The sequence below is a fragment of the Bufo gargarizans genome, chromosome 3 (genome assembly GCF_014858855.1).
Source record: "Bufo gargarizans isolate SCDJY-AF-19 chromosome 3, ASM1485885v1, whole genome shotgun sequence".
NCBI lineage: Eukaryota > Metazoa > Chordata > Amphibia > Anura > Bufonidae > Bufo > Bufo gargarizans.
The window spans coordinates 302,248,155-302,260,219 of record NC_058082.1 but is presented as its reverse complement, the minus strand read 5'-3'; the positions used below and the strand labels follow the sequence as shown (position 1 = coordinate 302,260,219).

Sequence of the window (12,065 nt, the reverse complement as noted above, 5' to 3'; positions counted from 1 at the left end):
TTCTTTAGCCTAAACAAGTCTCTTCTGCTTGTTGCCTGTCCTTAGCAGTGGTTTCCTAGCAGATATTCTACCATGAAGGCCTGATTCACACAGTCTCCTCTTAACAGTTGTTCTAGAGATGTGTCTGCTGCTAGAACTCTGTGTGGCATTGACCTGGTCTCTAATCTGAGCTGCTGTTAACCTGCGATTTCTGAGGCTGGTGACTCGGATGAACTTATCCTCCGCAGCAGAGGTGACTCTTGGTCTTCCTTTCCTGGGGCGGTCCGCATGTGAGCCAGTTTCTTTGTAGCGCTTGATGGTTTTTGTGACTCTACTTGGGGACACTTTCAAAGTTTTCCCAATTTTTCAGACTGACTGACCTTTATTTCTTAAAGTAATGATGGCCACTCGTTTTTCTTTGCTTAGCTGCTTATTTCTTGCCATAATACAAATTCTAACAGTCAATTCTGTAGGACTATCAGCTGTGTATCCACCTGACTTCTCCAGAACGCAACTGATGGTCCCAACCCCATTTATAAGGCAAGAAATCCCACTTATTAAACCTGACAGGGCACACCTGGGAAGTGAAAACCATTTTAGGTGACTACCTCTTGAAGCTCATCATGAGAATGCCAAGAGTGTGCAAAGCAGTAGTCAAAGCAAAAGGTAGCTACTTTGAAGAACCTAGAATATGACATATTTTCAGTTGTTTCACACTTTTTTGTTATGTATATAATTCCACATGTGTTAATTCATTGTTTTGATGCCTTCAGTGTGAATCTACAATTTTCATAGTCATGAAAATAAAGAAAACTCTTTGAATGAGAAGGTGTGTCCGAACTTTTGGTCTGTACTGTATATATGTATGTATATACAGTCATGTGAAAAAATTAGGACACCCTTTGAAAGCATGTGGTTTTTTGTAACATTTTTAATAAAAGGTTATTTCATCTCCGTTTCAACAATACAGAGAGATTAAAGTAATCCAACTAAACAAAGAAAACTGAAGAAAAGTCTTTTCAAGATCTTCTGTAAATGTCATTCTACAAAAATGCCTATTCTAACTGAGGAAAAAGATAGGACACCCTTGCCCCTAATAGCGAGTGTTACCTCCTTTGGCTGAAATAACTGCAGTGAGACGGTTCTTGTAGCCATCTACCAGTCTTCGACATCGGTCTGAGGAAATTTTACCCCACTCCTCAATGCAGAACTTTTTCAGCTGTGAGATGTTTGAGGGGTTTCTTGCACGTACAGCCCTTTTCAAGTCACCCCACAGCATCTCAATGGGATTCAAATCTGGACTTTGACTTGGCCATTCCAGGACTCTCCATTTCTTCTTTTTCAGCCAATCTTTGGTTGATTTACTAGTATGTTTTGGGTCATTGTCATGTTGCATGGTCCAGTTCCGCTTCAGCTTTAATTTTCTAACTGATGGTCTCACATGTTCTTCAAGCACCTTCTGATACACAGTAGAATTCATCGTGGATTCTATGATGGTGAGCTGACCAGGTCCTGCTGCAGCAAAGCAGCCCCAAACCATGACACTTCCACCTCCATGCTTCACAGTTGGTATGAGGTTCTTTTCTTGGAATGCTGTGTTTGGTTTACGCCAAACATGTCCTCTGCTGTTGTGTCCAAATAATTCAATTTTGGACTCATCTGTCCAAAGAACATTATTCCAGAAGTCCTGGTCTTTGTCAACTTTATCTCTGGCAAATGTCAGTCTGGCCTCGATGTTTCTCTTGGAAAGCAAAGGTTTCCTCCTTGCACACCTCCCATGCAAGTTAAACTTGTACAGTCTCTTTCTGATTGTAGAGGCATGTACTTCTACATCAACAGTAGCCAGAGCCTGCTGTAGTTCTCGAGATGACACTTTAGGGTTTTTGGAGACCTCTTTTAGCATCTTGCGGTCTGCTCTTGGGGTGAACTTGCTGGGGCGACCAGTCCTGGGCATGTTGGCAGTTGTTTTGAAAGCCCTCCACTTGTAGACTATCTTCCGGACAGTGGAATGGCTGATTTCAAAATCTTTTGAGATCTTTTTAAATCCCTTCCCAGACTCATAGGCTGCTACAATCTTTTTTCTGAAGTCCTCTGACAGCTCTTTTGCTCTCACCATGGTGCTCACTCTCACTTCAACAGTCAGGAGCACACCAAACTAAATGTCTGAGGTTTAAATAGGGCAAGCCTCATTCAACATGCAGAGTAACGATCTACTAATTATGTGCACCTGGTGTGATATACCTGTGTGAGATCTGAGCCAATTTAAGAGGGAATACATGTGAGGGTGTCCTATCTTTTTCCTCAGTTAGAATAGGCATTTTTGTAGAATGACATTTACAGAAGATCTTGAAAAGACTTTTCTTCAGTTTTCTTTGTTTAGTTGGATTACTTTAATCTCTCTGTATTGTTGAAACGGAGATGAAATAACCTTTTATTAAAAATGTTACAAAAAACCACATGCTTTCAAAGGGTGTCCTAATTTTTTCACATGACTGTATATATATATATATATATATATATATATTATATGATTTTCCGCGCTCGGAGGCCCCGCTCTGTGAGTTTCCGTGGTCTCGCGCTTTGTGGTAAAGTTGCTCGTTATTCCCAGATGCCTCCACTTCACAGTAAATAGCGCTTACAGGTGACCGGGGTAGATCAGAAGTGTTACAGATTGGTGTTTGGCATCCTATGGCACTGGCGCGTTGGTCATATACACTGCAGATCTTTCACCTTTGAATTTAAGCCAATCTCATCCAAAAACTGCACAAAGATCGGCAGAATAAATTGCCATGTATAGCGTGAAATGTGCAGCAAAATGCAGGTAACTCCATGCAGATTTTAATGGGAATTTTCTGCACCCTTTTGTTCTGTACAGACTGTCTCCTATTAATTTTCATAGGGATCCACTAGCTTTTTTTTTTTTTTTTTTCATTTTGTAAAAGATAAATAACTTTATAAAAAAAATATATTGCATTGCCCATATATTTTTAACTTTTATATGTTCAGGCCCTATTATTTTGACCACATCCTACTTACGATGTCTACGGCATGGAGCTCATGAAGGACGTCCTGTGTGCTGAGCTAGCTCGGTGGGTATATAAGAAGTGTAATAGGCTGTCTGCACACATATCCCTCGGTGGGTATATAAGGTGTAATAGGCTGTCTGTACACATATCCCTTGGTGGTTATGTAAGGGGAGTGATAGGCTGTCTGCACACATATCCCTCAGTGGGTATATAAGATGTGTGATAGGCTGTCTGCACCCATATACCTTGCTGGGTATATAAGATGCGTGATAGGCTGTATGTACACATATTCCTCTGTAGGTATATAAGATGTGTGATAGGCTGTCTGCACACATATCCCTCAGTGGGTATATAAGATGTGTGATAGGCTGTCTGCACACATATCCCTCGGTGGATATATAAGGTGTGTGATAGGCTGTCTGCACACATATACCTTGCTGGGTATATAAGATGTGTAATAGGCTGTCTGCACACATATCCCTCGGTGGGTATATAAGGTGTGATAGGCTGTCTTCTTACATATCCCTCGGTGGGTATATAAGGTGTGATAGGCTGTCTGCACACATATCCCTCGGTGGGTATATAAGGTGTAATAGGCTGTCTGTACACATATCCCTTGGTGGTTATGTAAGGGGAGTGATAGGCTGTCTGCACACATATCCCTCAGTGGGTATATAAGATGTGTGATAGGCTGTCTGCACCCATATACCTTGCTGGGTATATAAGATGCGTGATAGGCTGTATGTACACATATTCCTCTGTAGGTATATAAGATGTGTGATAGGCTGTCTGCACACATATCCCTCAGTGGGTATATAAGATGTGTGATAGGCTGTCTGCACACATATCCCTCGGTGGATATATAAGGTGTGTGATAGGCTGTCTGCACACATATACCTTGCTGGGTATATAAGATGTGTAATAGGCTGTCTGCACACATATCCCTCGGTGGGTATATAAGGTGTGATAGGCTGTCTTCTTACATATCCCTCGGTGGGTATATAAGGTGTGATAGGCTGTCTGCACACATATCCCTTGGTGGATATATAAGATGTGTGATAGGCTGTCTGCACACATATCCCTCGGTGGGTATATAAGGTGTGTGATAGGCTGTCTGCACCCATATACCTTGCTGGGTATATAAGGTGTGATAGGCTGTCTGCACACATATCCCTCAGTGGGTATATAAGATGTGTGATAGGCTGTCTGCACACATATCCCTCGGTGGGTATATAAGGTGTGTGATAGGCTGTCTGCACACATATCCCTCAGTTGGTATATAAGATGTGTGATAGGCTGTCTGCACACATATCCCTCGGTGGGTATATAAGGTGTGTGATAGGCTGTCTGCACACATATCCCTCGGTGGGTATATAAGGTGTGTGATAGGCGGTCTGCACACATATACCTTGCTGGGTATATAAGGTGTGATAGGCTGTCTGCACACATATCCCTCAGTGGGTATATAAGATGTGTGATAGGCTGTCTGCACACATATCCCTTGGGGGATATATAAGGTGTGTGATGGGCTGTCTGCACACATATCCCTTGTTGCTTTCATGGGTAAATGGGGCCATTTATCAGAGTTGCAGGAAAGGAAAGTTTTACTTTTTCCTATTAGCGCCCTACGATCCCATTGTGGTGGGAGAGGGTAATGGTAATGAAGTTATAAAGAGAGCCCCCCCCCCCCCCCTCTGTTATGAGGATGCTGCTATTGGCTGCAGCATCTAAGGATCGCAGCTAGATCCAATACTCCCGGCTGTAGATTGTAGCCCATGGTGCTTGTGCCCGTGCCAACCCCTCGTCCTAACATTTCCTGAAGGTGCCGGAAGTCTGCCTTCACTGGAATGTACAGTTTTATTGTGGAGGTGACATGGCTGTGTGCCTCATTCTATACGTATATAGTGTAAGAGGTGAGCACCTACGTATGTCGCGTTAGTTTTAGTTTTCTGGTCTTTTTAGAGGGGCAGAGAAAGCGACTTCTTTATACACATAAAATTCCTCCTATAACTCTTCCTGGCGTCTTAGCGGATAATAAACCCCCCTTTTATTCCCTGCGTACAGTGATAAAGCCCGGTTAGGATAACACTGTGTCATCTTCCTTTTCCTCCTCCTGTAATGGTCCGTGAAATAGTCACCACTTCCATTACTCCGCGAGGCAGTTTCTTCTCAATTTCCCGGCTAACAGCGACATTTATCTTCACAGGCGGGGAACGCAACATTTAACCGTGCTAAGCTCCTCAACATCGGCGTGCGAGAAGCGCTGCGCTACGACAACTGGGACTGTTTAATCTTACACGACGTTGACCTCATTCCGGAAAATGACTACAATCTGTACATATGCGACGATCATTACCCCAAGCATCTCTCCAGCGCCATTGACAAGTTCCAGTACAGGTAATGCACTGCGCATGCAGCGCCGGGTCATGGCTGCCACACACACTAGGAATGCCGGGCATTTTGGCACTGCTATTACAAAACCACTCCTCTGTTACATGGTTAGAATACATTGAATAAATATACAAATCTAGCAGAGCTGAACCTGTCATTGGAATTACAGTGCCTTCTGTACATGGATGGAACGTTACTTCTGTCTGTGACTGCCCTCTAGTGGACATTTTATGTAGGATGCTGTGCGCTCTATAGGTTTAACAGATGCTGGAAGGATTCACACAGCGGTATGAATACAGCTCCAGTGTGTGACCGTCATGTTATATGTCACAGATTGTATGGCATATATTCACTGTGATTATAGATGTTGTTGTCTGTCATCGAAATATTAGACTACTAGTCTAGATATACATTTTCATATATAGGAGCAGTATTATAATAGTGTCATGGTTCCTCAGGTGACTGGTGTCAAGAGATCAGAGAGACTGGATGAGCGTGGAGGAATCTAACAGCCTCCTTGATTTCTCTTTATTCAGTGTTGATAGGGTTAATGACCACTTTCCTTTTCTTAGCTGTTGCTCAGTGGTCATCACTTCTACCCTTTATAGTCTGACCCCACCCTTCTGACTGTGCAGTAGATAGCTTCATTTGGGTTTGGCTGAGCTGGGGTGATGTTGTCTCTTGTGTTCCTGTTCTTCCCTCTCTACAGAAGTTAAGTGTTGCATTTGTTTGCATTTGTTATATTCCCTGTCGTTGTATCTGTGCCTGAGACAGAGACTTCCATTCATCCATCTGGGGAGTAATGGGTTGTCTCTGGTCCTATACTTATTCCAGGGCCTTATAGGGAAATCAGGGCCTAGGTATCCTGCATATGAATATTCCTACCTTCAAGGTCTATTCATATTGATAGGTAGTCAGGGCCCGGATTAGGGTTGTCTAGGAGGTGACCTGTTTCTTCCCTAGTTTCCAGGCCCAGTTTCTATTCCCCTTCCCTCCTGTGTTCGGTGAGTCGTCCCCCCCCCCCCCCCCCACACACACTGATCGTGACAAGTAGTAATATTCTTGTACATAGGAGCAGTATTATAGTAGTTATATTCTTGTACATAGGAGCAGTATTATAGTAGTTATATTCTTGTACATAGGAGTAGTATTATAGAAGTTATATTCTTGTACATACGAGCAGTATTATAGTAGTTATATTCTTGTACATAGGAGCAGTATTATAGTAGTTATATTCTTGTACATAGGAGCAGTATTATAGTAGTTATATTCTTGTACATACGAGCAGTATTATAGTAGTTATATTCTTGTACATAGGAGGCAGTATTATAGTAGTTATATTCTTGTACATAGGAGCAGTATTATAGTAGTTATATTCTTGTACATAGGAGCAGTATTATAGTAGTTATATTCTTGTACATAGGAGCAGTATTATAGTAGTTATATTCTTGTACATAGGAGGCAGTATTATAGTAGTTATATTCTTGTACATAGGAGCAGTATTATAGTAGTTATATTCTTGTACATAGGAGCAGTATTATAGTAGTTATATTCTTGTACATAGGAGCAGTATTATAGTAAGTTATATTCTTGTACATAGGAGCAGTATTATAGTAGTTATATTCTTGTACATAGGAGCAGTATTATAGTAGTTATATTCTTGTACATAGGAGCAGTATTATAGTAGTTATATTCTTGTACATAGGAGGCAGTATTATAGTAGTTATATTCTTGTACATAGGAGGCAGTATTATAGTAGTTATATTCTTGTACATAGGAGGCAGTATTATAGTAGTTATATTCTTGTACATAGGAGCAGTATTATAGTAGTTATATTCTTGTACATAGGAGCAGTATTATAGTAGTTATATTCTTGTACATAGGAGGCAGTATTATAGTAGTTATATTCTTGTACATAGGAGGCAGTATTATAGTAGTTATATTCTTGTACATAGGTGCAGTGTTATAGTAGTTACATTCTTGTACATGGGAGCAGTAATATAGTAGTTATATTCTTGTACATAGGAGCGGTATTATAGTAGTTATATTCTTGTACATAGGAGGCAATTTTTATTAGTATAAACAAACATAACAATACATTCAATCTGAATGAACAGAAACAATGGTCATTTACCAGAAATCATACATATCCAACAGTATAAATAATAATAATGATGATAACTTTAACTTAACAATAGTCCATTGCTGTTAAAGGAAAATAAAGTAAATAAATCAGTAATAAACACAATTCCGTTATGAAGATCAGTCCACATCCACCATATGTACCTTCCTCCATAACATCCTGTTTCTCTCCTTTTTCCTACATTCTAAGTTTTTTATCCACCTCAGCTCTGACAGGATCAGGTTCACCGCTCGCCTGTGATGGAACGGCTCGCTATGTACGGACACTTTCGTTCTAGTATGCCAGTGGTAGTATTTAATGACTGTTATAATCAGGTACATGGTCCCCCGGTCAATGTCAGGTATACTGGCTGGTACCCCATAGATGATATCAGGGTATGTAAGACGCCGCAGTCTAGGGATCTTTAACCTGGAGGATACTTCCTGCCATATTTTCTGCCCTTCCTCGCACTCAGATATAAAATGTGCCATTGTCTCCTCCTGTTGACATCCTAAGGGACACTTACGCTCTGAGACACTCAGATGTTTTAGATTCCCCTTAACATAAAGCTTCCCATGCAAGGACAGCCAGGCAATGTCAAAAATTTTCGCAGGGAGCCTGACTCCATTAAGAAACCTCAGACTTTCTTTTAAGGTTACTGTTGTACAGTCTTTTAATGCAGGCTGTATATAAAAGAAAGTCCTACATATGGTCAGGTACAGCTCTTTCCTGGTCTTACTCTCAATGCACCCTATATCAATCCGCCAGTTTCTCAAGCACCTAAGACCATATTCCAGGTACTGGGGGAGGAAGCCACGAGTCAACCGACCCCTCTTGAGACTGCCGCCTCGCACCCAAGACTCTGCAAAAGGCAATATCCAGTCCCTGACACTGTTCACCCACAGGGAGCTGTTCTCCGAGTCCAGGTCACCAAAATTGACTTTTAGGAACAAGGAGTCAAAGAACACCCTTGGATTTAACATATACAGCCCACCCTCTCTCCTCTTCAGGTAAGTGATCCCTCTTTTTACTGGGTTTAACCTGTTCCCCCAAAGAAGCTGGAAGAACAGGCTAAAGAGCCTAGCCGAGAAAGATTCTGGCAAAGGAAAAATGACAGAGATATACAAGAAGACAGGGACCAGGTAAGTCTTCAGCATTTTAACCCTTTCTCTATAGGTCAGCCTCCAGTTCTTCCATCGCTGAACCTGTGCATTTCCGGTTTCCAACTTCTCCCAATTTATCCTGGCGTTATCGTCCCTCCCAAATTTAACCCCTAAGATCTTAATACAGGTGGAGGCTTTCGCAAATTGTGGCAGGTCAAAGTCTGGATCAGAATCCAGTGTCCAGAAATCTTCTCAAGGTTGACCAGAGACCCTGAGGCCTCAGAGTAGCTTCTGATGGCTGCCAACAACATCTGCACCTCACGAGGCTCAGGTATCACCACAGTCACATCATCCACATAGGCAACAACACTCAGAGGCAAGCAGTGGGGGACTGGTACCCCCCGAAAATCACACTCCTGCAGCGACCTCAGGAACGGGTCTAAGGCAAACACATACAGCAGTGGACTCAACGGGCAACCCTGTCTCACCCCTGCCACAACCCTGAACGTGCCACCCTGCCAACAATTGACCAGAGATAAGCTCTCTGCCTCTCTGTACAAGGTTTTCTGCCAATCAATAAATTGTCCTGGAATACCGTACTTTGACAAAGTGGCCCATAGATACTCGTGGTCTACTCTGTCGAAGGCTTTTAGCCTGGTCAAGACCAACAACATATCTCCCACACCTCAGAGCTTTACATCTCTCAAACATCTCCCTTATCGAGATGACTGCTCCAGAGATGTTCCGCCCTTTCACTGTGCCGAACTGACAGCCAGCCAACAGTGCCCGGGACAAACAGACTAATCTAGAGAAAAGGATTTTTGCCAGAATTTTCCTGTCGACATTCAAGAGGGCAATCGGCCTCCAGTTCTTGATGTCGCTAAGCTCCTTACCTTTAGAAAGCAGAATTAGCGATGACACCCTCATGGATGGAGGCATCAGGTGATTCTCTAGAGAATTTTTATACACGTCCACGAGGATTGGAGCCAAGTGGTCTCTGAATTTCTTATAGAATTCTGCGGTAATACCGTCCGGACCTGGTGCCTTCTTCAGATGTAATTTATCAATGGCTACTTTAACCTCCTCCACTGTTAATTCTGCTGTTAAAGGAGAAAAGTCCAAATCATTAGTATCAGGGCCTGGAGTTGCCTCCAAGAATTGTCATCTTCTCTTTATCCAAAAACTTCTTCTGAAATAAGTCAGTATAGTAAGATCTCACCACCCCCAGGATACCCTCCCGAGATTCCTGCAAAACACCCTGGGAGTCAGTGAGACCTGTGACCACCTTGTTTACTACACGCTCCCGGCAGTTCTCAAAGGGATCAGGTGACCCTAAGGAACCATAATCACGTTCCAGAACCAGGGAGGTGTACCTGCTGTACTGATACTGCCTTATCTCAGATTTCAGTCGGTTTATCTTTTGCTGGTCCCCCCCATCTGCCGAATACAGTGACTCCAATTCTTTCCGCAGCTTGAGATACTGGCTGTACTTACTCTTCCCCTTCTTAAATGACAGTCTCCTCAAGAGAGATCTGATCTCCTCCTTGACGTCCTCCCACCAGTCAGCCATGCTATCATAAAAGTCCACTCTCTCTAGTTGTTGCTGAAAAAGAAAGTGGACAGAATCCTGGGCATAAGGATCCTCCAGGAGACTGGAGTTAAGTCTCCATAGCCCTCTACCAACATCTGGACGCTTCATGGATCCCAAACAGAATGACAAGGCCAAGTGATCAGAGAAAGGGACAATTTTCTCACACATCCCACTAACCACTTCTGTAGGGTTTACAAAAGCCATATCAATGCGAATTCTTCTGTCAGCACAGGAGTATGTAAATTTTGGCTTCCTACCACCCTGCGTGAACACATCGCTGAGGCCTGCCTGCTGGATCATTCTATTTAGGACCTTGGAGTCCCTGGTCACTGCTCGGCCAGAGGATCTGTCACCCGATGTCCTAGTGACATTGAAATCTCCAGCCAACACCACTGGGACAGAGGTAAAAAGATACGGCTTAACCTCGTTAAATAACTGGACCCTCTCCGCCACTGACTGTGGACCATAGATATTAATGAGCCGGAGTCATCTACCATGGATTGTGACCTCCAGGACCAGACATCGACCCATAATAACTTCTGTCAGTCTATGTATAGTCACATCATTGGTGGTGAACAATATAGCAACCCCGGCATAAGGCTCCACAGCCAGTGACCAGAAAGAAGGACCAGACCTCCATTCCCCCTCAGCCTCACGTAGAAGTCCTGATGTGGTCAGACGCGTCTCCTGTAAGAAGATGACATCTGCATCAAAAGATCTCAGGTGGTCATACACTATGTGCCTTGTCTTTCTTACTTTAATACTATTGACATTGCTGGAAAGCACTTTTAAAGAGAACCCGGCTATCATTACACAACACAAAAGGAAGAGCAGCAAGGTAATACCCATCATCATAGGTCAGAGTCGGAGTTGCCCTGCTTACCACCTGTCTCCATGTCTGATTCTACCTGGGACTCTACAGCATAGGGTTTCCTTTTGGTCGGAGGATCCTCAGTGTCCCCTTCACATTCATCATCTATTTTCTTCAGTTCTCTCTCATAATCTCCCTCAGATTCTGACAGTACTTCATACGTACCTGTTGGATATGGCCATAACCTCTGACCCCTTATGGACTTTCTTCCTGACACTCTCGGCCATGCTGTACTCACCCTCAGGCTTACGGGAGGACTTGTCTTTTTTCCTCCTCTTGTTGCTCTTACTTTCCTCAAATACTGCTGGCGATGAAGAAGAGGCTACCTCTGACTGTTGCTGGCCCTCAGGGACAACCTCCATACTCCCCTGTGCAGTATCTGGGACCTCAAGTTCTGGAGCTGCAGTACCTGATCCCTGCTGGACTTCTTGTGTGGTCAGAATGGACCCTGACATTAAGGCCTCCTCCTCTACAGCATCTGCCTCTAACAAGGAAGCTCCTTACAGACATTGTGCCATGCGTCCGGACAATCTCTGTGAGGGTGACCCATCGCACCACATAGATTAGATCTGATGTTTTGACAATTTGCACTTATGTGGCCAACCTCACTGCACAGATTGTGTGCACTGTGGTCAAGTGCACTCGCGACATGACCGGCTCTGCCACATTTAAAACACTTCCTGGGCTGACCTGGGTAGAAGTAGACGCCTTTCTCTCTCCCAACGAAGAAGGAGTTTGGTAGATGCCACGTAACATTATTATGCTGTCGCGGCTTCACCAAAACCTTCCACCCTCCAGTCCAGATACCATCATCATCTCGGTTCTTGGTGAGATCAGAGACCATGTCACAGTGCCTCCTGAGCCACACAACAATGTTCTGGGGAGGGACGGCTTCATTCCAGAAGATGATATTAACAGTGACGGTATCTGGATTGGATATTGGAATAAAAATAAATTTACTCCATTCGTCAGTGTCCCTGAA

At 43.3% G+C, this 12,065-nt stretch overlaps 2 protein-coding genes across 2 annotated transcripts in view; both read left to right on the top strand.

Annotated features, from left to right (window-relative positions):
- Positions 1-12,065, top strand: part of LOC122932314 (beta-1,4-galactosyltransferase 3-like) — a 164,358-nt gene that overhangs the window by 143,713 nt on the left and 8,580 nt on the right. Inside the window, exon 4 of the mRNA XM_044286661.1 lies at positions 5,212-5,402. Within this exon, the coding sequence (XP_044142596.1) occupies positions 5,212-5,402 (191 nt within the window). The remainder of the gene's footprint in view (positions 1-5,211; positions 5,403-12,065) is intronic.
- Positions 5,381-12,065, top strand: part of LOC122932313 (beta-1,4-galactosyltransferase 3-like) — a 246,692-nt gene continuing 240,007 nt past the window's right edge. The window contains exon 1 of the mRNA XM_044286660.1: positions 5,381-5,402. The gene's annotated coding sequence lies outside the window, so the exon portion shown is untranslated. The remainder of the gene's footprint in view (positions 5,403-12,065) is intronic.